This window comes from Chiroxiphia lanceolata, chromosome 5 (assembly GCF_009829145.1).
Source record: "Chiroxiphia lanceolata isolate bChiLan1 chromosome 5, bChiLan1.pri, whole genome shotgun sequence".
Classification (NCBI taxonomy): Eukaryota; Metazoa; Chordata; class Aves; order Passeriformes; family Pipridae; genus Chiroxiphia; species Chiroxiphia lanceolata.
Window position 1 is genome coordinate 55,872,304 of NC_045641.1, and position 25,647 is coordinate 55,897,950.

Genomic DNA, 25,647 nt, shown 5'->3' on the forward strand with positions numbered 1-25,647 from the left:
GAGCAAAGTGGTTATTGTTCACAATATTTATAGTCTTGGGACTGGGAGACCAGGCTAGGCCCTGTTCAGGAGAAGAACAATGTGACTTTTTCTATTAATTTCAACTGAATTGCATGTGGGATTAATTAACCCATAGGCTGGAGTGAAAAAGCTGTCCAGTTGTAATGCATTTTTACTTTTTTGAAGGTGATTGATTAGGAGTTGGAGTGACAAGAAAACCTACAACACTCTAGAACTATGCCATGAATTCAGAATTTGTAATTTCATAGATGACTTAATTTTATTTTCTAGTTGTACATGAAAAATCTGATGCCAAAACTTAAATGGGAGTTTTCATTTTCCCTGCCGCAGGATGTTGCAATGAAAGTGTTCTGTAAAAATCTTCTCTGACTAGAAAGATCAAAGAAAGCAAGTACCAGCTCAGGCATTCTCTATGAAGCTGTCTTTCCTCTCACCTTGTCTGTTTTCTAAACATTGACCATCTTGTTCTCTCCTTGTTCCCAGAATTTATCATGATGTACTTGTAGTGATGTATACCAGAATCACTTACTGAAAGAACAAAATGACAGTGTAACATAACATAAATGATAATGTTGGAACTTTGAAGAAAGCTGTATCTTGCCTCCACCAATAACCCAGTGTTGGAAGTCTGTAGAGTATTAGACTTTTGGCGATCACAATTGTAATGTCAATCAAGAACTCAGCCTTGCTAGGAAGGATAGAGCACATATGTCCCCAGTGACAGACACTTCAAAATCCAAAGTCGATTGTTTTTCTTTCAGTTTGTTGTGGTTTTGCCTGTAAAAATAAGGTGAGCGTCATTCTTTGTAAAAAAAGAGAACGCTCAGAGTAGTATTTAGCCTGAAATCCTTCAGTTTTGTATAGGATTGTTTTATTTAGAGATGTTTGGGGAGGAATGGCTGAGTAACTTCCAGACATAAGTGACAATGGGTTATGTGGATCTCCTTGGTATAAGAACAAGTTGTATTTGATGTTTACTGTACTGGAAAAAGAATATGTTCCTTTTGTTGTAAAGAGTTTCTGAGCACATCAGGAATTCTGCTTTGACAGTGGTCTGGGCTTCTTTGACAGTGGTCTGGGCTTTGTTCTTTTTCATCCATGCATCATCTAATATATATTTTTTTTTACAAGTGTTAAAAGATATGGCTCAAGTTCTCAGACTGTCAGAATCTACAGCTATCAGCGGCAAGTGTTTCACAAGCACACGGGGGGCCTCAAGACAGCAGTAGAACTTCTGTGGGTTTCACTATATTTTATATTCAGCTTGTGTTTTGAGCTTGTTTTTCTCATGGATGTAAGCAGGTGTAAAGAGCACTTCCGAAGTGCACGCTGGCTGAAAAGGTAAACATCTGATGTGGCGTTTGTGGTAAAAGGACCCCAGGCAGCTCCGAGCACAGCAGAGACCAGAAGAGCAGCAGAGGCATGAAACTGGGGTACATCCCCTGAGCGGCTCCACTTGACCTTGACCAGCAGGTGCTGGAGGCGGTGACGGATGGGGGGACGCTGCTTTCCTTCCTCGGCTCGGCAGATCCGAGAGTCCCGACCCAGCTGCCCCGGGCGAGCCCCGAGGGCGCGCTCCTGCCGGATCCCACTGCTCGCCCAGCACCGGCCGCCCCGCCCTCCTTCCCTCGCGGGCCGCACCTGCGGCCGCAGCCGGACCCGCCTCCCGCCTCGGCGCGGCCCCGGGGCGGGGCCCGAGGAAGTGACTTCAGCCGGCGGCGGCGGCGGCGTTGTGGCTCGGCGGGGCTGAGCGGCGCGGAGCGTGTGCGAGCATGGCAGCGGCAGGGGCAGCGGTAGCGGCGCGGTCGCTGCTGGCGGCGGGGCGGGCGGGCGCGGGCGGGCGGCGGTGCCGGGTCCTGCCCCTGCCCGCCGCGGGGGCCGCTCCCTTCTGCACCGTGGCCCCGCAGCAGCAGCAGCAGCCGTCGCCCGACATGAAGAGCTACCTGTGGTCGCGCTACAAAGAGGCCAAGAGGGTCACCAAGGGTGAGCGGCGCCGCCGCCCCGCCGTGCCCGGCAACCTGTCCCGGGGTTCGGGGAGCCGCCGCTCCCGGAGCGAAGGGATGCGGGTTGGCGGCTGGGAGCGGGGGAAGGACGAAGGCTGTGGGGGCAGCGTGAAGCTCGGGGGGCGAGGCGCGGGTCCGTCCGGCAGCGCCTGGCGAAGCGCTCTCCCCTCCCGTGGTCTTGCCCGGTGCCGGGCTGGGAGAGGGGTCGGACCGTCCCCTCGGCAGGTCCGCGGGGCTGAGCCCGTCAGAGCGCCCGCCGGGGCTGCAGCTGTTTGGAGGTGCCTCCAGGAAGGAGCCTTCCGTGCAGCGTGGCTCGGGCTGGGCAAAGTGGCAGGTGCTGGAGATGCATTGTGCGGGGAAAAGCAAGTGCAAAAAGGAAATCGAGAAGTTGGTCGTCTGTTTGAGGGGGTTTCTGCAGTAAGCTGCTCTTCCGAAAAGTTGAAATCCTGTGAAGTTTTGGATGACTTTTTTTCATTTTGCCTGTGGTTCCATTATAACACTGTAAAGCGTTGTAAAATGCTCATAATATGTGGATGACTCTGGGGAGCCCTGTTCTTTGGCCCAGCTAGGCAAAAAGCTAGGGGACAAACGCTTGCTCGCTTCCTTGTTTCTGCCTTTGCTCTGATGGGAATAGTATTACTAAGGTAATACTTGCTCGAGTGCAAGCTTGAATATGTGATCTTTTTTGGGACCTGAAAGTGAAAGAGGCAGAGTGTGTTCTACAATATCAAATGAAAAAGATTGTCCCATAGTGGCAGGAGATCTAACCTTTAGATCCCATGTTTTGGCCTTATAAAAAGAAATTACTGTGTTATTCTGTACTTAAGAGTCCTGAATGTGGGCTTCACAATGCTGGGTGCAAATAAAGCATTTGTGAACATAAAACAGCGTCAGCATTTCAGAAGTGAAATTAAAAACCATGTTAGAGATCTTGAGAGAGTGCTGTGGGATTTTGGAGGGTCAGATAAGGGATAGGAAAAAGAGAAATGCCTTTTATTTTGAACCTTTTTTTCTTTTCCTGTTCTGGGAATTAACTTTCTTTTATTCTAAACCACACCCAAATAATACTTCAGGGTAATGTTATGAAAAAATAAGTCGGTCAGTGGGTGTGAGTTGGCAAAAGATGAGGCAAGTGCTTCTAGAATATTTCAGACTCATATTACAGCCTAAGTTGTCCAATGGCTTCAAGTATGTGACGTTTCATTTAGTTATGATGTTGAGATGATGTTTCAACATCTCCCCTGATTTTTGAAGTAAGGTTTATAGCACTTTGGATGCTCTCTGGTAGCCAGAATGTCTAATAGCTACCAAGCATTTACACTGTCTGTTTTTTGATAGGCAGTACTCAAGCTCTTTTTTAGCTGAAATATCTTTTTATCTCTGTGTAGCTATATAAATATCTTTGTTTTTAAAACAAGGGTTGAGTCACCAGGCTGAACAATTGCCATTTGAAAAAATACTTTAACTGTAATACAGAAATGGGTATTGTAATGTGATTTTAGAAGTTCACAAAAAATACGCTTATGTCTTGAAGTTAATTGAACGATTCATGGCTCTTTTTATAGAGGAAGAGTATTTGCCTTGATTGTAGCATGTCAAATACCATTTGATATGATTCCTGGGCTTTATTTGAAATCTGGAATTAAACTCAGTGAATTTGCCTTTCTTCCTCTCTTAAAAATTAAAAGACTTGGGTATCTGCATCTGATAAAGTTGAATGGTTTCAGATTACTGACTGTGATTGGCCATCTCTACGTTTCTTACTATATCTGCCTGTCAACTGTGCAGCAGTTAAAGGCATTGCTTTTACAAAAGAAGTGTAATTTCCCATTCCATGAGTTGGCCAGAGTTTTCAAAATGGAGTGCTATTTAACAGACCTGGAGTCTCCACACCTACCCCCACCTTGTTGAGATGGTTTCCTCTGGTGGTGGAACATGTAGTGATCTGTACTCAGAGCTGAAGGTGTTGAGATAAACTTGATCAATTCCTTTTAAAACTATATAGAAAGTAACCAAACAGACCATATTCCCTTGAAACTCACCCTTCCAAGCACAGATTTAAGATGATAGTTCCCCTTTTTTTTTTTTTTTTCCACTAGTAGGGAAGTCTGGAATATATAAAGATAGTCTATGAGAAAGGAAGGAAGGAAAACTTACTCATGTTTTATGCTGACAGGAGAGTAGTATTTAGCCTCCTAATGTTGCTGTTTCAAGTTTTCTAAAGAAGAAATGTAAACATTCTTAATGTTTAGTACTGACATTGGTGTTGGTCTGAAGTTACTTGATATGTTATGGACTTAACTTCTCTGTATACTTTTCCATCAAATATCAAGAGAAACAGCCTTAAAAATGGAAGTGGTTTACACACTCTAGGCATGTTAAGTAGAGAATAAGCAGAATGTTTTTGGTTTCCTGATTTGCTAGAAGGTTAGTAAGCATAGCAGTGTGTATATAACAGTTGTTTTGAAACTATGGCAGTCATATAAAGTTTACTGAACTCGAACTCAAATAAGTAATATGGTAACCTTGAAATGGTGAAGCAAAAAAAAATAAATAAAGCAATGTCAAATTAAAATTAAAACAATGTCAGTTCTGCTTCTGTGGCAGGAGCTGGACTAAGTAATGGGAGGAGAAGACAAGGTTCCTAGAGGAGTAGTTATAATAATAATAATAATGTCATTCTCCAACTCCAAATTAATTTTCAAAAGCATTAATAAATATGTTAACAGAGTTAGCAAGAAATTACGTCTACCATTCTCTGATAAGCAAGATGGCAAAATGCATTTTCTCTCCAACTTGGACTGTGCAGATAAAAGTGTACTTCAAATAAAAACTATAGGTCATCCCGACAAGTTTGGGACAGCATGTTCAATAGCATCATATTGTTAAGGAATAACTGCTTAGTGTGAATTAGTTTGGTAGTTTCCATCATCATTTATCTATATTTAGCAGTTGCTAATGGATTTCTTTGTCTTTATTTAAATAAAACTGCAAGGCTGATGTAACTTTTTTTTTTCTGTTCACAGAGTTGGTTCCTTCAATTATGAGTAACATGCTGAATCCAGATGCTATTTTTTCAAACAATGAAATGAGCCTGTCGGACATTGAAATTTATGGTTTTGATTATGACTACACGTTGGTCTTTTATTCTAAACATTTGCACACGCTGATATTCAATGCTGCTCGAGATCTTCTTATCAATGAACATCGGGTGAGTAAAATTAGTGGAATAACAATGAATTTATGAATAAAGAGTATAATAAATAATTTCTGACTGAGAGGCATAACTCATCTTTTCATACCTCAGTCGTAGCTTGTCTCCCTTGTAGCACATTTTGTACAACAGCTACATATGAACAACAGAAGTGCTGGTTTATTCTGAGCTGCAGTTTTGAGCAGAGCACAGTCTGTTAAGGAGTACGGTTATTTTTGTCTTATTTTTTAATGTGGTGGTGTGGTTTGTTGTTTGTTCCTGACTGTCATTTATTGGAGTCACATTAATGAATAAAAAGCTTCAAAGTTACCATTACTGTTTTATCCACTGCTGTGAGTGCAGTGATTAATTTCCATGTGGAGTATTTTTAGATTGACTTCTGAGCAGGTCTGTGACTGCACTGTGTGCTTGCAAGGTGCTCTGTGTGCACCAGGCGTTTCAGCTGTGTTTGCCGAAGGGGCAGCGTGATCAGTGACACTGTAATCAGAGCCTGGATATGAGTAAGTGTTCAGTTCAGTAGTCCCCTGACCCCTTGCCACTGTGTTTGCAGTGGTGACCAGTTGACATCCAAGCATTTTGGAGCTGGTTGTTGTGTAGTTTGGGGATGGGAAAAGTTGCCGTGTGTTGGGAAGCAGGGCAGGGGGGAGATGGGTGACTAAGGAAACTGAAGGTATTGCTGGCATAAAGACTCTTTTAGTCCACTTTTAGGTGGTCTAAAAGAGACAAAGCTTATTGAACTGTAGGGCTTGCAGGAAAAATAAAAGACAAAAAGTCCGCAGGAGAACTTAATAAAACTGCTTGTGTATTTTTATACAACCTAAATCTGAATGGGTGGTGTTATTCTACTTTCATATTTGAATCTAAAGGTTAGGAGCTATATATAAACATCTATAAATATCGTTGCAAGAACAAACAAAACTTCGTGGGTGCTACAAGCGTACACAGCTTGATCCCCCTACAATTTTGGCATGATAGTGCCTTAGTAGTGTTTTCTGTAGGATGTGTAAATACCTTTTATTAAAGCTGTGTGGTTCTTGTGAAAAACAGTGTTACTGTAGGAGTCAAGATTTCTTCTTATAGACAAAAATTGAAATGGTTTAAAATGATTAAAAAAATGATTCTTGATTAAAGTCTCTTGAGCTTTAGTAAACAAAGCTGTAATTACTTTTTGAGACAGCTTACTAAAATACATTCTCCTCTTGGAATTTACTGAGGGACAACAGTTTTTATTGGTGCTATCTATGTAGCTGCTTATGCTGCTAATGTTTTTTTTGCATTTAACATTAGAAAAAAAATTCTAGGTATTACTGTCTGTTATGACTGTTACAGTCAGTCTAAAAGATGACCAATTTTGGTCATTGCAGTCTGAGGTAATTCATCAGAAATTGCAAAATGCAGTGTAGGAAGCAAGGAATTTTGAAGTATGTCCAAGAGAATAAACATCAGTTTAGTGCTAATCACGGAGGTGGCAGCAGGTGCTCAGTGTAAGCTCTTGTTCTTGGGTTTATTTCTTTCCTAGCATACAGGCCTTGTGCCATCCTATTGGGACTGCTCTTTCAGTCCAGTTATGTTTATCCCTACCAAAAGTGCAGTAAGCAAACAGTACAATTTTTGTAATTTTTTTTTTTTGTTTTGTTTGTAAGGAAGCTTTGATTTGTGTGCTGGGGTAGGCTCAATCTTTATTTCTTATGTACTACCATGTGTGTAAAAACACAGCCTTCTAGCAGAATTAAAGTAGGCAAGTCAAGTATGCAGAAATTTGATAAAAGTCAGAAATAAATTTCATTGTACCTGCATGATGGGTCATGTTCTGCACATGGTAACTTTTAATTGATCACGTTTGTGTGTCCTTCATTGATGTCCCTTGTGCCTCTGCTTCATGTCCCCTGGCCAAATCTTCATGTCTTCTAACCTCTCTGTAGGCTTTTGATGCTGTTTTTCATTCAGATCAGTAGCCTGCCACATGTTTTCTTGAAGTGGTGGTAGGGATGATAGTTAGGAGAAAGGGCTGTTTTCTTTAATTGTATATGCCTGTGCTCAATGCAGGCACAGTCTGCAGGGTAAGTTGCAGGGTAAGTCCTCTTCAGCAAGATAAAAACTTTAGGTAAAATTGCAATTCATTTATTTATTGTAAGAGTGGCTAGAGCCTCCATTGAAACTGCATGATGTACCCTCCCCCCCACCAAGGCTTGTAAATTAGCCATACATGCATGGAGACTGTTGTAGATAGGGTGAAAAATGTGCCTGAAATGGATTTGTCAAGATCTAGGACTACTGTAGCCTGTGGGAGGGAAATGAAAGATTGCCTTTCAGAGGGTTAATCAAAGAATTGATAGTTTTCTCAGGCCTTGTTGAAATGACCGAAGCATTTTACATTTTAAAAACAAAACCCTTAGCCCCAGGCACACATCTAACATTTTTTTTTTCATGGCAACCTATGGTTAAAGCAGGACAAAATTACAATGGACTGAAAATGAGCTTGTACTGAAAAATGCTAGAAAACTGTATAATAGTGGTGTGAGCTCCCTACGTTACATGTAAAGAACATGAGGAAAGGGTACATGACAAAGTCATTCAATTCACATACAACTCTAAACAATGAGTTTTTAAAATATATTAAGAATATATTAAATTAACTTTTCTGAACGAGAGGCTGATGTTCAAAGTTAATCATTACAGAGTATACCTGGATGTCCAGCTTCAAGTACCATGATTGACCTAGATTTAAAACAATGACCTTGGATTTTTGGAAAAATTGTTGACTCGTCTTGCACTGTGTACATATGTCCCTGCAAATCTTCACCAGCCTATCAAAAGCCTCTTAACAATTAGAGAAAATGAAAAGCATAGAAAACTTAGACTTTTAAAGTTCTGCGGAAACAATTTTTATTTGTTTCTACTACGGATTTAAAATAATTGCTCTCTTTTCTTAGTATCCTGCAGAAATAAGAAAATATGATTACGATCCAAATTTTGCCATCAGAGGACTTCATTATGATGTACACCGGGTATGTATAAATAACTTTGTGATGTGTTACTTAGTGCTAAGAACCCAACCAAAGAAAATAAATAGAGCTTTTAAGTCTTCCAACTTTCCACCCTACGTTGATTTGTAAGGATTTTGTTTCATATTTTCCTCTTTCATAGCAAGCATCATTATTATTAGTAGTTGTATTTGAATAGCTCCTAACTAGAAAACATTTTGGGTCTTTTGTCCTCATGGTGGGCAGGGAAAGGCAACTTAAGAGTGCAACAGAATAAACCCAGGTAAAAGCAATTGATAGAAGTTTTTTGGAAACTATGAAGGAAGTTGAAGTGAGGGTGCTCAGGTGTTCTTGAGACAGGTTAAAGGTAAAATCGGTTTGACTTTAATAATTTCATTGAAATAGTTGATGTGATAAAAACTGTTACTTTCTTTTTTTTTCCTGCAAGGCATTGTTAATGAAGATCGATGCTTTTCATTACATTCAGCTGGGAACAGTTTACAGGTGGGTAAAATTATTTTCTATTTATAATAAGAAGGTTTACTCTTATTTTTTGAATCTTTTAACTGCATTTATTACTGTACATCTCGGTTTTGTATCAGGAACTGTGCCCTGACAAGCACAGACGTGAATGAACATTGTAGGCTTTCTTAAAGGGGGTTTCTTTGCACCTCTGTGTGTACACACAGACATGTGTACACGTTTACTGACTGATACAGTACAGCTGATTCCCTGGTCCAGCTGGGGAAGTTGGCAGGCTGGTTGGTCACATAGTGCTGACTCACTTTGTTTCCGGCTGTTAAATTGTGCTGAAAGACATCTAAAAATACACTGATGACTTCTCTGCTGTTGCTTTCTATGTAAATAGTCACAGAGTGCCTGTTAGTGTGACTTTGGTGTGATTGTGGAGACATTTGAGAGGTCTTGCTGTGTTTGCACAGAGCTTTTAAGTTTGGACACATCAACCACATCATACTTGCAGAAGGAAGCTCGACACAGCCTGACACTTTTTGAATTTACTGAATTGATGTAAAATGGGTCATCTCTGTGCTGTTCTTTGTTGCATGATATAGACATACTATATGTGAACTTTGACAGGAAAGTTTTTAGTATGGCTCAGTTTGCTGTAATGAAGCAGTACACATTTGACTGACTTGAACACCACACACAGTACCAGATTTTAAATCAAGCAAGAAGCCAGACCACCTTTCTTAAAGTCATTGGACAAAAAGTTTTCATCTGGGACCAAAAGATGATGTGACTTTGAAGTGTGATTTACTGTGGGGGATTATTTATGGTAGTATGAAATGATGATAATATGCTCATCACTTATTTGTTTGCCAGTTGAGCAGGTAGGCAAGATGATTCAGCCGTAGTCATTCATCTGTTATTGTACTAATTTGACTGAGATGCTTTTTGGGAGAGGGTAGAAGAAGCCAAGGAAAATGAAAAAGGACACAAGATGGCATAGACCAGTTGATGGCTCCTACCATCAACACATCTAAATCTACCAAAACAATGTGTTCTGTATGTATCATCAGAGTCTGAGGGGAACTTTATACCAGTTATTTGTGTGTGCTGATGTAGAATATTTATTGTATGTTTCAACTGACAAAGCCTGTTGTGGTTTTCAAAGAATAATAAATATGCAGGGCTAGGAGGGAATCAGAGAACTTGGTGTAAAGGTTACTGATGGCAGGATTTGCTGTGAAAAATGCTGGTTTGTTAGATTAAAGGCCAGGTAACCAAAACTATGTTTATCTGTAGCAGTATGTAGTAGAAATGTAAAGATTGGTGTGGATGGAAACATGTATGTATGAGAGCACCAGAAGAAATGTTGATAGAGGGGACAAAAGGATGGCATGTGTTGGTGGTGCCTGCATGAGTTGGTCATCAGGATTTAATCACGTTTGCATGCTGTTTCTCTAGACACCTGTACAGTCATGAGGGGAGGAAAAAAGAGACTGAAGGATGTGAGAAATGATGTCAGGAAGAGCAATAGTAGGATTGGAACTGTATAGGTGTCCTAGATGAGAAGATGAATGGGTGGAGAGTCCACCAGCAGTGTTGTGTTATGGCTCAGAGTGAGACAGAATCAAGAGGCAGAAAATCAGGTTGCTGTCAACTCCTAGTACAAAAGGCACATCCAAAGCCAAAACATGATGACCATGCAAGAAAACTCTAGAAGGATGTTGAGATTTATGAAGTGCTGGTGGCCCTTGTTCTTCTTGTCACCCAGAGTAATTCTGGATGGACTGCTAGGCTGCACATCTTGTTATTTAAGAGTGTGTGAGAGTGAAAGCTGTGAACGTGAGAGTGAAAGCTACCATTTCACTTAGTACTTTCTCTTAATTTTGTTTAAAATGATATTACCTTTTCTCTTCTGTACCAGCACAGAGCTTTGCTGTCAGGTGCTGCATATTTGTAGTTGTTAGTTTTGTTGTTCCCTATGTTCTGTACGTGTTACACAGATAAAAGACTGGCCCAAGTGTACAGCCCCATTTGCACTGAGAGGTTTAAGCAATTCTGATGTCCCTCTAAAAATGCACATCTCCAACAGCAGCAGTGGGAGCGGTGCTTAAGGTTGAGAGTGATGTTTTTAGTGCTGTCTGTCCATGCTGTCAGTGAAATAAAACAAACTTTTTAGTTTTACAGCTGGACTGTGAACTGTGTCAAGACTGTGAGTCTTCTGGTAAAACTAATCTGCAACTTTGCCTAGATAATCATCTCTCCACTTTGGCTTTCACAGTTGTCCTCTCTTGATTTGTGCTTAAGTAGTTACAGATCCACAAGTGTTTTCTTTAGCAGTATTCAAATACCACTTGGCATAGCTGTCTGCAGACCAGAAGGTACCTTCTCAGTTCTGATGGTATTACTTGGTATCCTTTTAACATTTGGTTGCATTTAACATTTGTGTTTTCTGCTGTGGAATGGATGATGTTGAACTCTTTATGTTACAAAACCAAAGTATTATCTGCCCTGTTTGTGTGCAATACTGACTTGAATGGTGGAGTCCTGCCAGGAATAGCTCAGAGTTTTGTACCAGTCAGTGTAGCATTGACAAGAGCAGTAAAGGAGCTGGTTAATGTGGGACTCTGCTACCATAGAAGCCCTGAGGAAGTTGATGTATCATGCCTTTTCACTACAAAGCTTGTGTGGATGATAAGCACTGAAAGTACTAGGCTAATCAATTTATTTATTTATTTTTTAATGCCTGAAAACACTTCTTGGTGAGACCAGGAAAAGGAGGCACTGAATAACAGCCTGTTTTAAAAAGCTGCAAAACACCATAAGTAGGCATAGAAAAAAAGAGACTGGCTGATCTGGTTTTCATTTGTGTTTTTTATTCCTAAGCAAAATCTCAACACTTCTGTGTCCTTTGGTGAGGATATTTGCATGCCTGCAGTGTTTTAGATGCTTTAATAAAAGATGCTTGATGCTGCAAACATATAAACCAAACCAAAGCCTTTACTCTCTTAATAGTTCATAAAGAAACTCTGAGGAGAGATCATATCTCCTTGTTCCCTATTTGTTGTTGTATTTTTTTATGTTTTAATTACTTGTCAACCGTCCTTCAAGTAATCTTAAGTTTTGTGAAACTGAAATGTTGATACAGTTTAAAACAAATTCTTATTTAGTTAAAGGCTGTATATGTTTTTCTTGAATCTTCAAGGTCATGATGCAGAATAATCTGGTTTAAACACTATCACATCATCGATACTCTGTGAAGGGAAGGCAGAGAGAAATTACTTTGTGATAAGAAACTGTAAGCTCTAGCTACTTACAAACCCTTGAGGCATAATTTCAATGGACTAATTAGCTCTTTTCCTGTAAGAAAGTAAAGTTAAATTTTAAAGTTAAAATTGGAATGTGTTCTGTGTGTATCAGTCTGTTAAAATGTTGCTTGTTCGGTAAGAAAAGATGCTGGTTTAGCTTATAGACAAAAGTGTTCCTGTGACATTATTAGTATTTTAATAAGGTCCAGGTCTAAGTGTTAATCTGTTGGACTTTGGTGATTACTTGAAAATTTTAATGTGACTTTTGAACTAAAGCTGATGTTGTTTTCCAGAGGCCTCAGTGTTGTCCCAGATGAAGAAGTTATTGCAATGTATGATGGTTCCCATATCCCTTTAGAACAAATGAGTGACTTTTATGGCAAGGTAAAACCACAACTGATCTTTATAAATGGCTGTGGGTTTTTTTTTTTTGTTGTTGTCACGTGTGTTTGTTTTTTTTTGTTTGTTTGGGTTTTTTTGTGTTTTGGGGTTTTTTTTGTTTGTTTTGTTTTTATGGTTTGTTTTTTTGTTTGGTGTGAGGGTAGTGGTGTCTAAATTTTGTTCTCATTATATAACTAGCGGTTATATTTTCTCAGTATGTGATTGACTTATAGTACTAGATGTGAAGTTTGCCCTCTAAAGTTTTTTTTTTTTTCCTACTTCTTATAGTTTCTTCTTTGACTACTCCTTTGCCCAGTCATTCAGACAGGGTAGTGGAACATAGAAAATCAAGTGACTTGCTTAGTGTTGCACAGCAAATCTGATAAAGGCTGGGAAATGAACCATATCTAGTGCTTTACCCAGGCTGTGTACTTCTTCCTGGTGGTCTGATGGCTTGACTGATGTAGCAGCAAGTCAATGTGTGGAGACATCTCCTGTGTGCAAACTGGCAGAGTGATAGTAAGAGGATCTGACAAAAGATGAATGATAAGAGATGAAACATTTAGGTTTAAGATCTGACTTTCTCAGGAAAATTGATCTTTTGCTAGTAGGTTCCTTCCTCTTTTCCAAATGAAGAATGGTGCTGTCTTTTTACTGAAAAGTCAAGTTTATTTTACACCTTTTACTTAGGGGTGTTAATTTCATGTTGACATGAAAGGACCTTCTTTGTGCTGTGGAGCAGTTTATTGTTCTTGCACTTGGTTTTTTTTTTTTTAAGGAGCTGAATTTAGGATTCCCGAGTCTGTTCTCTGCAGCAGTTGTGAATATCATCCTGGCATTCCCTGTGGGATGCCTTGGTCTCTTTAGGCCTATACTTTCTTACATCTTGGAAAGGAGAGTGACAGGACAAGAGGCAAGAGAGACAAACTGAAACACAGGGTGCTTCCTCATCAGGAAGATGACCTTCCTTTACTGTGAGGGTGATATAACTATCATTATAGCTTTTACAGACTAGAAATCTCTTCCCTTGTTGCTGCATTAGCTGTTGTAGATTCTTAAAACTTTTTATTATCTTATTTTAAGGAGGTGAATTGTTTTGCAATCCCAATCAGTATTCCACTTACTAAAAAAACCCCAAACAAATAAGAAAACCTTTATTCCCCATCACAGTACCCAGTGCTCCTTATTTGCAGAAGTGGAGATTTCTAGTGAAGACCTCTAAAGGCTTTTCTTGACTTTAAGCTGAGCGCTGTCTTGTTTTTATGAATTAAAATACTGCTTTTAAGAGTGATGAGTTGGATTTATTTGAAGAATTAATCACAATGCTTTTGTTGGAGATACTTTATCAAAGGTCTTAGTTCAAGAAGAATCTGAAGCAATGTGAAGGGGATGGCAAAACCTGAATATCTGCAACTAAACCGAAATGTTTATACGAAATGAATGAAAGTGTTTTAATCTGACAAATGCCTGACCTTTTTTTTTTTTTTTTCCTTCCTGCCACTGTAGAGCTCACAAGGAAATACAATGAAGCAATTCATGGATATATTTTCTTTGCCAGAAATGAGACTCCTTTCTTGTGTGAATGAATATTTTCTGAAAAACAACATAGACTATGAACCTATTCATCTATACAAAGATGTCAAGGTAGTAGCTTTGAAGATTTAGGTAAACCTCTATATTTGTGTATCTTCTCTGTGAGCACTTCAGGAAGCTCTTACCTGTTGTGTCAGCCTCAGTGAAATACCTCACCTTAGGTTTTGTATGGAGTAATTATTGCTATATAACCTTAAAAACGTAAGTAAAATTAAGGTAGAGCTTGGAAAAGAAACACAGAATCTTTTGAAATTTTTTTGAAATCTGACATCCTTTAGGGCTGTTGCTCTTTTTGTAGGTTTGAGGGGTGGATAGGGGGAAAGTGGAGAAGTTCTTGTAAATTGATAAGACTTTTTTTGCTTGTTATTAAACAAAGCCTTTTTCTCACTATCAGGAATGTGAGAAGCTATAGGGTATTCCAGTTTGGAGCTTTCAGTTATAATACCTCTACATCTTGGCTAGTATACAATCACTTGCTATCTTATGCTTCTGAACTATCTGTTTAGCCTGTTTATCTCTCTTCCTCTTCCAGAAAAACTCTAGTACTAATCTAGTAACTTGACCCTCTTGATTCCTCAGAATCTATCCTGCAGAGGAGATCATTTTATGTCATGGTTTTGTAAGAACACAAGAGATAATGCCCAAGGTGATAGTATTTGTCTGCACAGGCATTCCATCCAAAACCTTTTCCTGGCCCCTTGTTGACTTGTATTCAACTTGTGTAGTTGTTCAACACATGTGACGCACTCATATGTTGAATTTCTCACTTTTCCAAGTAGATCATATGGATTTTAAGAAATTTTTTACCTCCAGAGTAATTTTCGCTTCTGCCTGTGGTTGCATAGAGTCAGAAGGCTAGTTCATGTAATTCCTGCTGAAGTATGTGTAGGAATTTCTGTACTGTTCAGCATTACCAGCATTTTGGAAGCCCTTTACTGGTATTTTTTGAGGATTTTGAGGACGTAGCCCATGTAAGTACCAAAATGGCAGTGCCACTGATCTAAACAGTGATCTGGTGCAGAGCTGGCTCATGAGAGCTGCTAAATGCCTCCAGAGCTCCTTATGAGTGCTTTGCTCAAGCATTTAGCTGCTTTCATCTGTTCATAAATTCCTTATTTAAATAACAGGGGCATTTGTAAGTGATTGTAATCTAAAATCTGTCAGACGTAAAACTTTTGGTTAGGGTTTTTTTTTTTTTTTCCCTGCAAGAGGAGGGGAATGTGTTCTGCTCCAAAGGTCACTAGAAATCTGTGGTGACTCTGCTGCTGCAGAGGGCTTTCACCCCACTTCACCCTTCTCAGCAACCTTTCACAGTAGTTATGTAAAACAGCCCCTCTGCTATACAGTTTTGTACTTCCCAAAATTATCAAGTTAGTGTCTTGGAGGACAGGCTTACTCTTTTAGTGGTGACATATATGTTCGATGAACATTACATGGCATTTCTGTAAAGTGCAATTCTGAGAAAGGAATTGTTTTAAAAACAAATTACTACTGCTATGCAGTGAGCATGGATTTTATACTTGAAAAGATGTTAAAGTTCTCTAGTGCTCTGCTGCTTTCCTTACAGGACTCAATCAGGGATGTCCATATCAAAGGAATAATGTACAGAGCAATTGAAGCAGATATTGGTAAGTATTAATGATACAATCTATCAAAGCTTTTTTCAGTGATAGTATACTGATCTTTCTGGCTTCTGTATTTAAGATTAGAAATTCTAAATTTTTAAAGCTTGAAAGCTTGTCAGAGGTGCCTTTGTTAAGTGCCTTGTGTTCTGAACCCCTTGGTTGAATGCAGAGAAAATTCTTTTGAAAAACTTTCTCAATTAATACTGTGTTTTCCCCAATCTTGACAGAGAAATACATCTGCTACGCTGAGCAAACTCGTGCAGTGTTAGCTAAGCTGGCTGATCATGGCAAGAAGATGTTTCTCATCACAAACAGTCCCAGCAGCTTTGTGTAAGTGAGCAGTTGTTTTCTGTTTAACTATACATTTTTAAAGCATGGGGAGAATGAGGTTCTCCAGTGTAATTAATTATGTTGCTCTGATAACTGCATATCTGTTATGCTTCACTGTTAATATCCCTCTGTCCTTTCTAGGGACAAAGGCATGAAGTTCATAGTTGGCAAGGACTGGAGGGATCTCTTTGATGTGGTCATTGTCCAGGCTGATAAACCAAACTTCTTCAATGATAAGCGAAGGTGGGTGTTTAGTCAGTAAAGAATGATTCAAGCAGCTTATTCTATCATATAAGGCTGTAGAGGGTGTTATGAAATATTTTAATTTGGCTGCAGCGTAAAATGAAATCATACTTGGTGAAATCCTGTACGAGGTCACTACAAAATCCAGCAACATGCAATTCTGAAGTCTAAATATTTACCATGTCTTACCTAAGACAGTTTCAGGAGCTATCACAGCTACTGGAGTGAGTCAGGGTCACAGAAGCTATTTTTAACATCTGATTATAAGTTGGTGAAGTGTGCTTCTTTCCTAAGAAACATGAGAAACTTTAATGCCTTTCAGAATCATCCCCTTATCTGGAAATGTCTTCCATTGCTTTGGGTTTTTTTTAGTCACAAATTATATTTGAAGGGTGTCTCTCTGGCTGACAGACTGGAATATTTGGACTAGTTGTTCAATTAAGTAAACACATTTGTACTGTGCATATACAATTCTTACATTTGAAAAAGACCTGTTCCTTTATGTGTAATTATGATTTGAAAGTGAGATGGAGGGAGGTGGGATTTTTTCCTCTTTACTTTTCTTCATTTTATTTTAAAAAAACTTTGCTGTACATCTTGCCCCCACTCCTTTACCCTTTTCTTCAGTTGTCTATGTGTAGAAAATGAGGTATTGGGCAAGATTTTTACACATCTTCAGGGTTTTTTTTATGTTCTCTCCTTCTTGGCAGACAATTCATACTGTGTCTTCCCCTCTGCCTGGGGTCCCTGCCTTACATCTCAACAGCTGTTCTCAAACTAAGAAGTGTCATAGGTGTACTGGAGAGATACATTGCTTTTCACTGGTTAAAATGGAAGTTTTGGAATCTTGCTTCTTCTGTTACACAATGTTCAGGTGCTAGAGAGCATGTTTTCCTTTTGAGAGATGAGTATTGTTAATGTTAAGATTTTTAATTTCCTAAGAAGGGACAGAATTTCTACAGCAACGTAACAATTGTATATCTATTCTAGACCATTCCGGAAGGTGAATGAAAGGGGGGTGTTGCTTTGGGACAAGATTCACAAGCTGCAGAAAGGTCAGATTTACAAACAGGTATGCTTTCAATAAACTTTTTTGGTTCAACTTTAACACCTATTTCCTAGAATCCCAACCTTCTTTAGACATAAAAGCTTCTAAAATGTAATATGTTCTTTGAGACAGTTATTTTCACGTCTGAAATTGTAGAAATTCATTGTTGGTATTGTATGTCCTTGCCTCTTGAAGTGATAGTATTACTGAAAACCACTTGTAAAATTTGGGCTTCATAATATGTAAACTGAGAACAAGATTAATGATATGAAAATGTTTTTAGGGGTGTACTAAATACCTTTTTCATGCAAGTTTTATGCTTCTGCAATGTACATGTCATTGTTTCTGCAGGGTAACTTGTATGAATTTCTGAAGCTTACTGGCTGGAGGGGCTCTAAGGTGCTCTATTTTGGTGACCACATATACAGTGACTTGGCAGTAAGTAGTTTGCTTTCACAAAATAAGATAAAAGAAGAGGCTTTTTGTTAGTTTTCCTCTCTCCCTCCCCAATTATTCAGTATAACACATTTTCATTTGAGATTTTGAAATACAACAAAATTTGGTTTGTGGTTAAGCCATATTGCTTTTTTCTGCAGTGAAGAACATTGGTTTCTTTAAAGGCCAACCATGTTTTCCACCTGACTTGTAGCATTTAACTTGTTTACTAGCTGTGGTCAGGAATGTGAGTTTGTATACCTCATCCAGATACTGATTGTGTCAGACGTAGCAGAGTAAACAGATATCCAAATATACAGGATACGCGTGATTTGGATGACATTTACTGCCAACTGTAATATGAGCTGAATGAATTTCTGTTTTGAATGCAAGAGGAAATCTTCCTGTCACTAATGGTAAACTTCCTTCTTAAGACTTTGCTCTGGTTTGTATCCCAACTCTCCGAGCATTTTCTTACTACTTTATGAGAAAATGTATTTTAGCTGTTAATTTAGGGTAAGTGAACACCATCTAAGTGTTTTGTAATTGATATCATATGAATGCCTGGATAGGACTTTTCCACTGCCAAGCTATGGTAACATGTTTCAGCAGCAGATAATGTTAACGTTTTTTTCCCCAGTCTACTTTCAAAAAGAAGAGTAAGTTTGGGTGCTTCAGAAGACTGAGGATCAAAAAAAGGAGGATGCAACTGTGTTCTAGTCTGGCACAATGGATAAGAAAGCAGAGATGGCATCTGCCTTGTGTTGTACCTGTCAGGAGGAGTTTGAATAGCTGGGGCTCCTGATAGGAGCCTTCTGTCAGCTGACTGTGTGGGTAAATATCACAAACCCCACACATGGTTCCTCCAGGTACTTCTGACAGCAATAGTGGTTTCATCTACAAGAGGAATGTCCTGCTGTTTGTTTTAAACCTAATGAATTAGTGTTTATTTGCGGGTGCTTGTGTGTTCTTTATCTCTCTTCAAAAATACAGGATTTGAAGCTTAATTTGAAATTAAGTTTTATTGCTTATTGGCACAGTTAAGTCCCACGGTTTCATATTCCTGCTTATACATAAGAAGCAATTAGTGCCCCTTTGGGATACACAATAGTCAAATTCTTCAGTTCTTTTTAAGCAGTTCTTCTTAAGACTAATACCTGTACTTTGTAATTCTTGGTAAATAGGACTTGACCCTGAAGCATGGCTGGCGCACTGGTGCAATTATTCCAGAGTTACGGTCAGAGATTAAAATCATGAACACAGAGAAGTACATTCAAACCATGACCTGGCTGCAAACCTTGACAGGATTATTGGAACACATGCAGGTTTGTTCTGTGTGTGTGTAATCGGCTCTGTGTAGCAGAAGGGATCCAACCAAGTTTCTACATGCTGGACATCGATGTTGCAAGTGCTTTGAGTCTCATTGAAGTGTTTGCCTGTAGATAAATAAATGCAGTTATTTGTGTGGCTAGTTGAGTTTTCTCCAAATCTCATCCCCTTCCTCCACTGGTTAGCCTGGATCAATTCCTGCTTTTGTTTGTTTAAAATGCATGTGGATAACTTCTGTATACTGATCTCTGAAGTATTGCTCATGTCCCGTTGGCTGATAAGGGTTTATTAATGGAAAGGCTTATCTATGAGGGTATCCTTAGTTACAGGTTATCCATACTTCGCATTCCAGGTTCACCGTGATCCTGATTCTCAGATGATTTTAGAAGAATGGAAGAAGGAAAGGAAGGAAATGAGGTAAGACACAGGAGATGAAGATTTGAAATATGCTTACTGATAGCCAAGGGTTCTATGTAATGTCTTCCACAGGTTTTTTCAGAATTTCTCTCTCCCCTGATTTATATTCCCTGGTAGTTACAGACCTTATAGAATGTTTTTCTATAGCAGTATTCTACCTACTCTTCTCTCCTTTGACGCTTTGTCCATATGAACCCCTTTTCCCTGTTCCCCTTCTTTAGAACAGATATTACTTCTCTGCATGAAAGGGTAACATCAAATCAAATACTTTTCTCATTTTGGTTTTCCTCTCCCTCTGTGTTCAGCTGTCATTGTTGATTACACAGCTTCTGCACAATTAAACAATGTATTTCTTTGTCAAGGCTTAGGTTACTTTTTTGGTTTTTTAGATGATTTCTTCAGATGACATGTAATATGTTTTAGAATACATAGAAACTGGGCTCTACACTAGACTGGATATAGCAGTGGATTTATCACAAAGATAGGAAATGGGACTAAAAGTCTAATAATCTGCTATCACGAAGGAGAGGAGTAATCCCTAAATGCAGGGGGTGTGAAGGGCACAATTGGCAAGGCCATCAGCTCTACCAGCAGCAACCTTCCCTAGAAACATGGAAGTAAATGAAATAGATAGGAGTGATGCTTGGCAGCAACTAATGACAGAAGTTAATTCCAAGAAGTGTTTAAGCTTTTTGTGTGCATTTGGCCAAATATTTGACTTTTTAAAAAAAGTCTGTTATCTTTGGAACAAGTGGATGTCATTAGGATACAGATGAAGGTAAAAGTCTTCTTTCACAGTCTCTAGAAAGAAGGCTTGAGATGTCACGTTTCTGATGTCAGAAGCAACTTGTCAGAACGTCAGAAGTGTGAAGCTCTTCTGTTCACAACTGATTTCTAGATCTGGGCTACGTGTGTGCAAGGGGTGAAAAAATTTCTTATGTGGCACACTTAAGTGTTTAGAAGTAAAATGACAAGAGAGCAATGCTAAGACCATCTTACAGGAACTGCTTGCTTCAGGTTCTGGATGCTGGCTAGCAAAGAGATGTGTGCAGGTGTGTTCACTTCATTGTCTCTGTTTTCTTTCTTTGTGGGACAGAGAGATGAACAGGAATTTCTTCAATGCACATTTTGGAAGCATATTCAGAACTGATGAGAATCCAACTTATTTCTTAAGACGTCTCTCTAGATTTGCAGATATCTACATGGCATCACTGAGTTGTCTCTTGAACTATGAGCCTGATTACACGTTTTATCCAAGAAGGACTCCTTTGCAGCATGAACTTCCAGGCTGGTCAGATCAGCTGTGCACTGGTACATTCAGAATACCTTTCCTACAAGAAACAGTTCAGATCAAATGAAAACTTGGTGACTTCTGTCTAAAATGGACAAATATATCTTGGTTTTTTTGAATGTATGTGTATTTTATTTAAGTCACTTAAATCTGTTACTTTGGTTTAGATGTATCTCATACTTAATCTCATAAGCATTGTAACTGTTTTCTCCTCTTCTGCTCAGATGTGTGAAAACTCCTCTTACACACAGAACAGATTATGGACTGCCAAAACAGTAGTAGGCCAGGAGGGAGGGCAGCACATCTGAGGGGAAGGACTGGTGGTGTTCTGAGGTGGTTGTTTTTGTTTATTGGAAACTTCGATCTGCAGCCTTGTGGTTTACAAAGAAATACCTGTACTCTCACTTCTGGCCCTTTTCAGCACTCCAGCTGGAGCCTCTAATGGATCTTGGCACTGAAAAGCTTAAATCCAGTGTTAGTCAATTGTCATTGTCATGGCTGGGCTTCGCAAACGAAGATTTGGGAAGGGCTCTACCCATGTTTGTTACAAGTGTTGGTGGCTAAAAAGGCCAATACGAGATAGACACGTCCGGTTGCAAAAGGCACAGCAGAAAGAGAGAAACGGCTAATAACCAGGTCAGGGTGAGACTCAGAGGGACAGTGTGCATATTGTACCTTTCCTTGCTGCTGTGGCTAGAGCCTGACCTAACTGAGCTGGTGACCGTAGTGTCGGTGTGGCTGTGCTGCACTGACAGGCTCAGGCTGATGGGCTCTTTCTACTGTCTGTGCAGTTTCTGTTCTTGTAATGTTTGTGCTTGGCTGCAGGTGGACCTGAGCCTAAACCTGAAACTGCCAGTAGCTTGGGCTGCTTTGGCTTCCTCTTGTTAAGTTTTAGGCACCTTTCTTTTTAAGTTCCAAAACACTTCAAATATCCACTCTCTAGTAATAAGGTAATTTCAAGAGGTCTTGCATTTTGCATTTCGAAGTGGAGACAGATCTTTCCATCAAGCTTTAGTTTGATCCTAAATGCTGCTTTTAAAATTTTTAACAGTGTCTTATTACAGTGGTATGCAATGTGGTTTTGCTGTTTGCTAGGAGAGAATGTATTTCATATAGCCTTTTACAGTCAGAAGTAAATACGCACAATGGGCAAAGGAGTTAAAAGAAAAATTAAGAAATGAGAAAATGAAACCCAGAGTATTTCTGTTGACATGTTTTTAGCTCAAGCCCTGAAAGCTGAATTAGGGATGGTGCAGATTTTGCATAAAGAAAAATAGTTTTGGTGGTGCAGATTAAAAGTTTTATTGAATTACTGAAATTGGAGGTAATGCATAAACACAAACTCTGGGTAGCATATGTTCCAAAGATTTGAGCTGAAAAATGTCTACTTTGCACAAGGAAAACATCTGTTGATGTGTTTCCTCTAACAGGCACTTTATAGAACTGCTATATAATTGTTTTTAAGTAAGAATTATTTTCTTTCTCTGGATCCAAAGGAAATGGGTTGGTTTTTTGTTGTGTTTTTTTTTTTTTTTAACTGGTGCTTCCCACCCCAGCCATTTTAGCAGGTATAATATGATTAATAACTTCCAAATTTTAGTTTTTAAAGGCTTCGTTTTTAAAAGCATACAGTTAACAAAACATATAGCATCTGGTGTTCTTAATTTCACTTGCTTTCTCATGATTGTCAGATAAACAAACTTTTGGTGACCAAAAGTTTTCTCGTTTTGGCTTTTTCTTTTTTAGGCTGTCTGTATTATGTGCAATTACCTAGATTGAATTTCATATACAGTATCTTTCATGTTTTTAAAAGCATGTTTGCAAAGTAAAGAATGTATTTTAATCTAGTCTGCACAATTTTATAAGTAGTTTTCCTGTATGCTTGAAATCAGTATGATGTCCTCAGAGGTGATTGTGGATTTTGTTTTCTTGTGCTCCTGTTTCAAACTTGACATGCAACATGCCTGAAGTGGGTGTGTGTATTTAAACAGATGAATACACTTGAAATGAGGAAGTTCATCTGACCATCCTGCTGTTTTGCTGGATGGAAAGGTAAAGTTTTGCAGGAAGTTAGTTTGACTTTACCTGGAGACTTGTTGGTGAGGCTGTGCAAGAAATATTTAGCATAACTTGTTAATGAAATGTGGGGATAGAAATATCCCGATTTGCCTTCAGTTCTTTATTCTAATGCTCAGCTACAACCGAAGTTGGTGTTACAGGTGTGTAGCACCACTCATGCTCCAGAGATTTCAGTTCACTCTTTAAGAAAAGGAAAAAAACCCACCAAAACTACTCTACATTCTCCGTCTTACTACCAGCAAATAAGAAGATTGTATTATTCAGTTCTGCATTATTGAACTTGATCATGTTTCGTTGATTATAGCTCTGTGATGTTTATTCTTTCAAACCTGGCTAGGAGCCAGTTTGTTTGCTTAATTTTCCTGTGTTAAGCAGGAACAGTTTAATTGGCTTGGATGGTGTTATCCACGTAATACGCATTTTGTTTCAAGATTTTCTTCTTTTACCCTTCTGTTCTCTTAACTTAAAAATCAAACTTCTGTACCAAGCTATGTTTCAACAGCGAGCTCAAGTAAAATATTGTTTATATTGCATGAATTCTTGAAATAAACAACGTTGCATGAAAAGAATTAACTATGGGAGGGTTATGTTTCCTTAAAACAATCCAACTGTATGTAATATGAATTTAAGTGAGAATATTGAAGTGTATTATTTATTTTTCAGTGCTAGAATGCGGCTCTTTAACTTTTAAAAATATCTTGCATTTTTTTAATGATTTCACCTTGGCACTCTGTGTTACTTATTTTAACCTTGTTATGCTACTGACTTCAAAGAGATTTTTCAGCATGTTTAAAAGGCAGTGTTTCTTTATATTAATTTTGAGAGTATAGTTCATTTGAACACCAAAGCAAGAAGAAATTTTTGTTCTGTTCTATCAAAAACACAGAAGTGAATAGTCTGTCAGTAAAAGAAAGAGTTTTATGAACTGTGGGGCTTTTTTTGTGATAAAAATATTTAATGATTATTACAAAAATAAATGTTTGGACTTTATCTTCTGGTCTCTCTGAGCGTTAATATTTTGGGTGACTGGGGAGAAGGAAAGAACATGATCTGTATTAATTGCAAAATTCTCTGGATACATAAGTGTGTGTCTTAACTGTATTTGTGTTCTAAACTTTCTAATATAGGTTAAAAAAAAAAAGCAGGCATAGGTAGGGGTGCAGGGGAAGAAGTTTGGGGAATTACTTTGGTCTGTCTGTTTCATCCAGGTGTATTTACAGGTTAGATTCCCTTTGTTGTGCTCAAAAGCTGCATCAACAACCCTGGGTTTGCTTGCTTATCTTGTCTTGACAGTAGGCATCCTGGGGTGACACCACCTAATGCCCCCCAGGCATTAGGGGGGTGTTACTGCTGCCAGCAAGAAGATCCTCCTTTGCTTGCAACATGCTTTGCTTTGTTTTGTGGTTTCTTTTGTGTTCTCACTGTATCGCTATGATATGAATATTTTGGTTGAAGGGAACTTATTTGATTCACTTCTAATAGTATGGTGCCAGTCACAGTTGTTGCTGCTATGCTTTGTAAAAATACAGTTTGTGAAGAAGCAGCTTCTGCTCCTCCCGGACCCAAAAAACTGAATGTGGGCATTGCATGGTAAGGGGATGTTCATATTCGTTGTCTGTCACAAAAATGGGTCAGGTAAAGATTGATTGGCATTTAAATGCTCTCACATTGCCTGCATGTCTTGCTAAAGATGCCTCAATGACTACTTCCCTTTGTACAATGGCTGTTTTGTTTACATCTCATTTCAAGTTCAAGGAAAGACAGAGGCAAGTGGGGCAGATGGGGTGGTTTTGTTTCCTGCTGCTGAATATCTTACCTGAAAGTACACTAGCAAAAAAAATCCCCTCAGTTTAAAAATAGATGTTTAACACATATTGCCTTTCATGCTTGTAACTGAGCCAAATGAAAGCACAGACCTAGAGAACTAAGAAATACAGGATATTTGCCAAGTTAGCAGCCCTGTGTGTTTGTGGCCATTTTAAAGTCTGTGAAGAAGAATAAATAAAAGCAGTTAAAAAGCAGGCTAGTGAAAGTTATCTACTTTTCCCAGAGAGGAGTCTGTTTGCTTCTGGTTAGGTTGGTTGAGACTCAGTCTTGCATTTAGCACTCATAGTTGGTACTGCTCAGATACAGCCAACACGTCTGAGGTTGGTAACTCTGTGAATTATATAGACTACATCTTAAAGCCGGGCTTTTTTGGTTTTTAATTTGTAACAAGATTTTATTCCCTGTAATGTGTAGGTGCTGGTTTTCTTCACAGTAATTGTAAATAGAAATGTGTTTAATAACTGACTCATGCCAAATTCAGTCTTTAGTTCTGATCATAAGGACCACTCATCACAAGCTGTTGGTCATCCGAATCCTATAAAATAGAACAAAAAGAAAATTAGACTTGCATATTATGTTAAGAAACGAAAGTATCTTCTTGGCACATTTGCCCATACAGGTGGCGGAGTTGGCACCCAACATTTTTTGCATCAAATGACTTTTTACTGGATGCAAAAAGGTGTATTTTGGTTTTAGAGTCTGCATGTACATGAGGGTATCCACTGAAGCTATTCAGATACTCTGGCTTTACTCAATCCTTTCTTCTCTTGGTCCCCAGCCCCCTCCCCCTTTGTGTTTCAGATTCTTTGGAGTGCTAGCATGGCACTCGGCTATGTTTGCAGCAAGGAGACATGAAAACAAAATTAGAAGGCTTTTGCAGTTTGTATAGACATATCACTGTCATCCAGAGGCATTTGAAGTCCAGTTTAATTCAGCTCTCTTTGAAGGTGGACTTGAGATACTGCTGTAGACCACAGCCTCAGTTTTGCTACAAGAGACAACCCAATTCCACACACTGGTGAGACAGGAGAGCCAGGAACTTATATGTTGT

General features: G+C 39.0%; 2 protein-coding genes across 4 annotated transcripts in view; one reads left to right on the top strand and one right to left on the bottom strand.

The window, feature by feature from the left end:
- The first annotated feature begins 1,874 nt into the window (after nucleotides 1-1,874).
- On the top strand, nucleotides 1,875-22,961 carry NT5DC3 (5'-nucleotidase domain containing 3). Its single transcript, XM_032687862.1, has 14 exons — nucleotides 1,875-2,004; nucleotides 5,051-5,235; nucleotides 8,172-8,246; nucleotides 8,671-8,726; nucleotides 12,292-12,382; nucleotides 13,886-14,023; nucleotides 15,540-15,600; nucleotides 15,825-15,927; nucleotides 16,069-16,170; nucleotides 17,161-17,242; nucleotides 17,570-17,656; nucleotides 18,838-18,978; nucleotides 19,335-19,399; nucleotides 20,496-22,961. Exons 1-14 carry the CDS (start codon nucleotides 1,953-1,955, stop codon nucleotides 20,755-20,757), a joined length of 1,500 nt encoding a protein of 499 aa, XP_032543753.1. The 5' UTR covers nucleotides 1,875-1,952; the 3' UTR covers nucleotides 20,758-22,961.
- Nucleotides 22,202-25,647, bottom strand: part of STAB2 (stabilin 2) — an 86,527-nt gene continuing 83,081 nt past the window's right edge. For all 3 annotated transcript variants that reach the window (XM_032687859.1, XM_032687860.1, XM_032687858.1), the window contains one exon: nucleotides 22,202-25,131. In XM_032687859.1, coding sequence (XP_032543750.1) covers nucleotides 25,081-25,131 — 51 coding nt within the window. In that variant the 3' untranslated portion in view covers nucleotides 22,202-25,080. The remainder of the gene's footprint in view (nucleotides 25,132-25,647) is intronic.

Coding starts and splice junctions, on each gene's coding strand:
- NT5DC3 (XM_032687862.1), top strand. CDS start 1,953: ATGAAGAGCTACCTGTGGTCGCGCTACAAAGAGGCCAAGAGGGTCACC. Junction 15,928..16,068: donor AACAGTCCCAGCAGCTTTGT/GTAAGTGAGCAG, acceptor TGTCCTTTCTAG/GGACAAAGGCATGAAGTTCA. Junction 19,400..20,495: donor AAGGAAAGGAAGGAAATGAG/GTAAGACACAGG, acceptor TTTGTGGGACAG/AGAGATGAACAGGAATTTCT.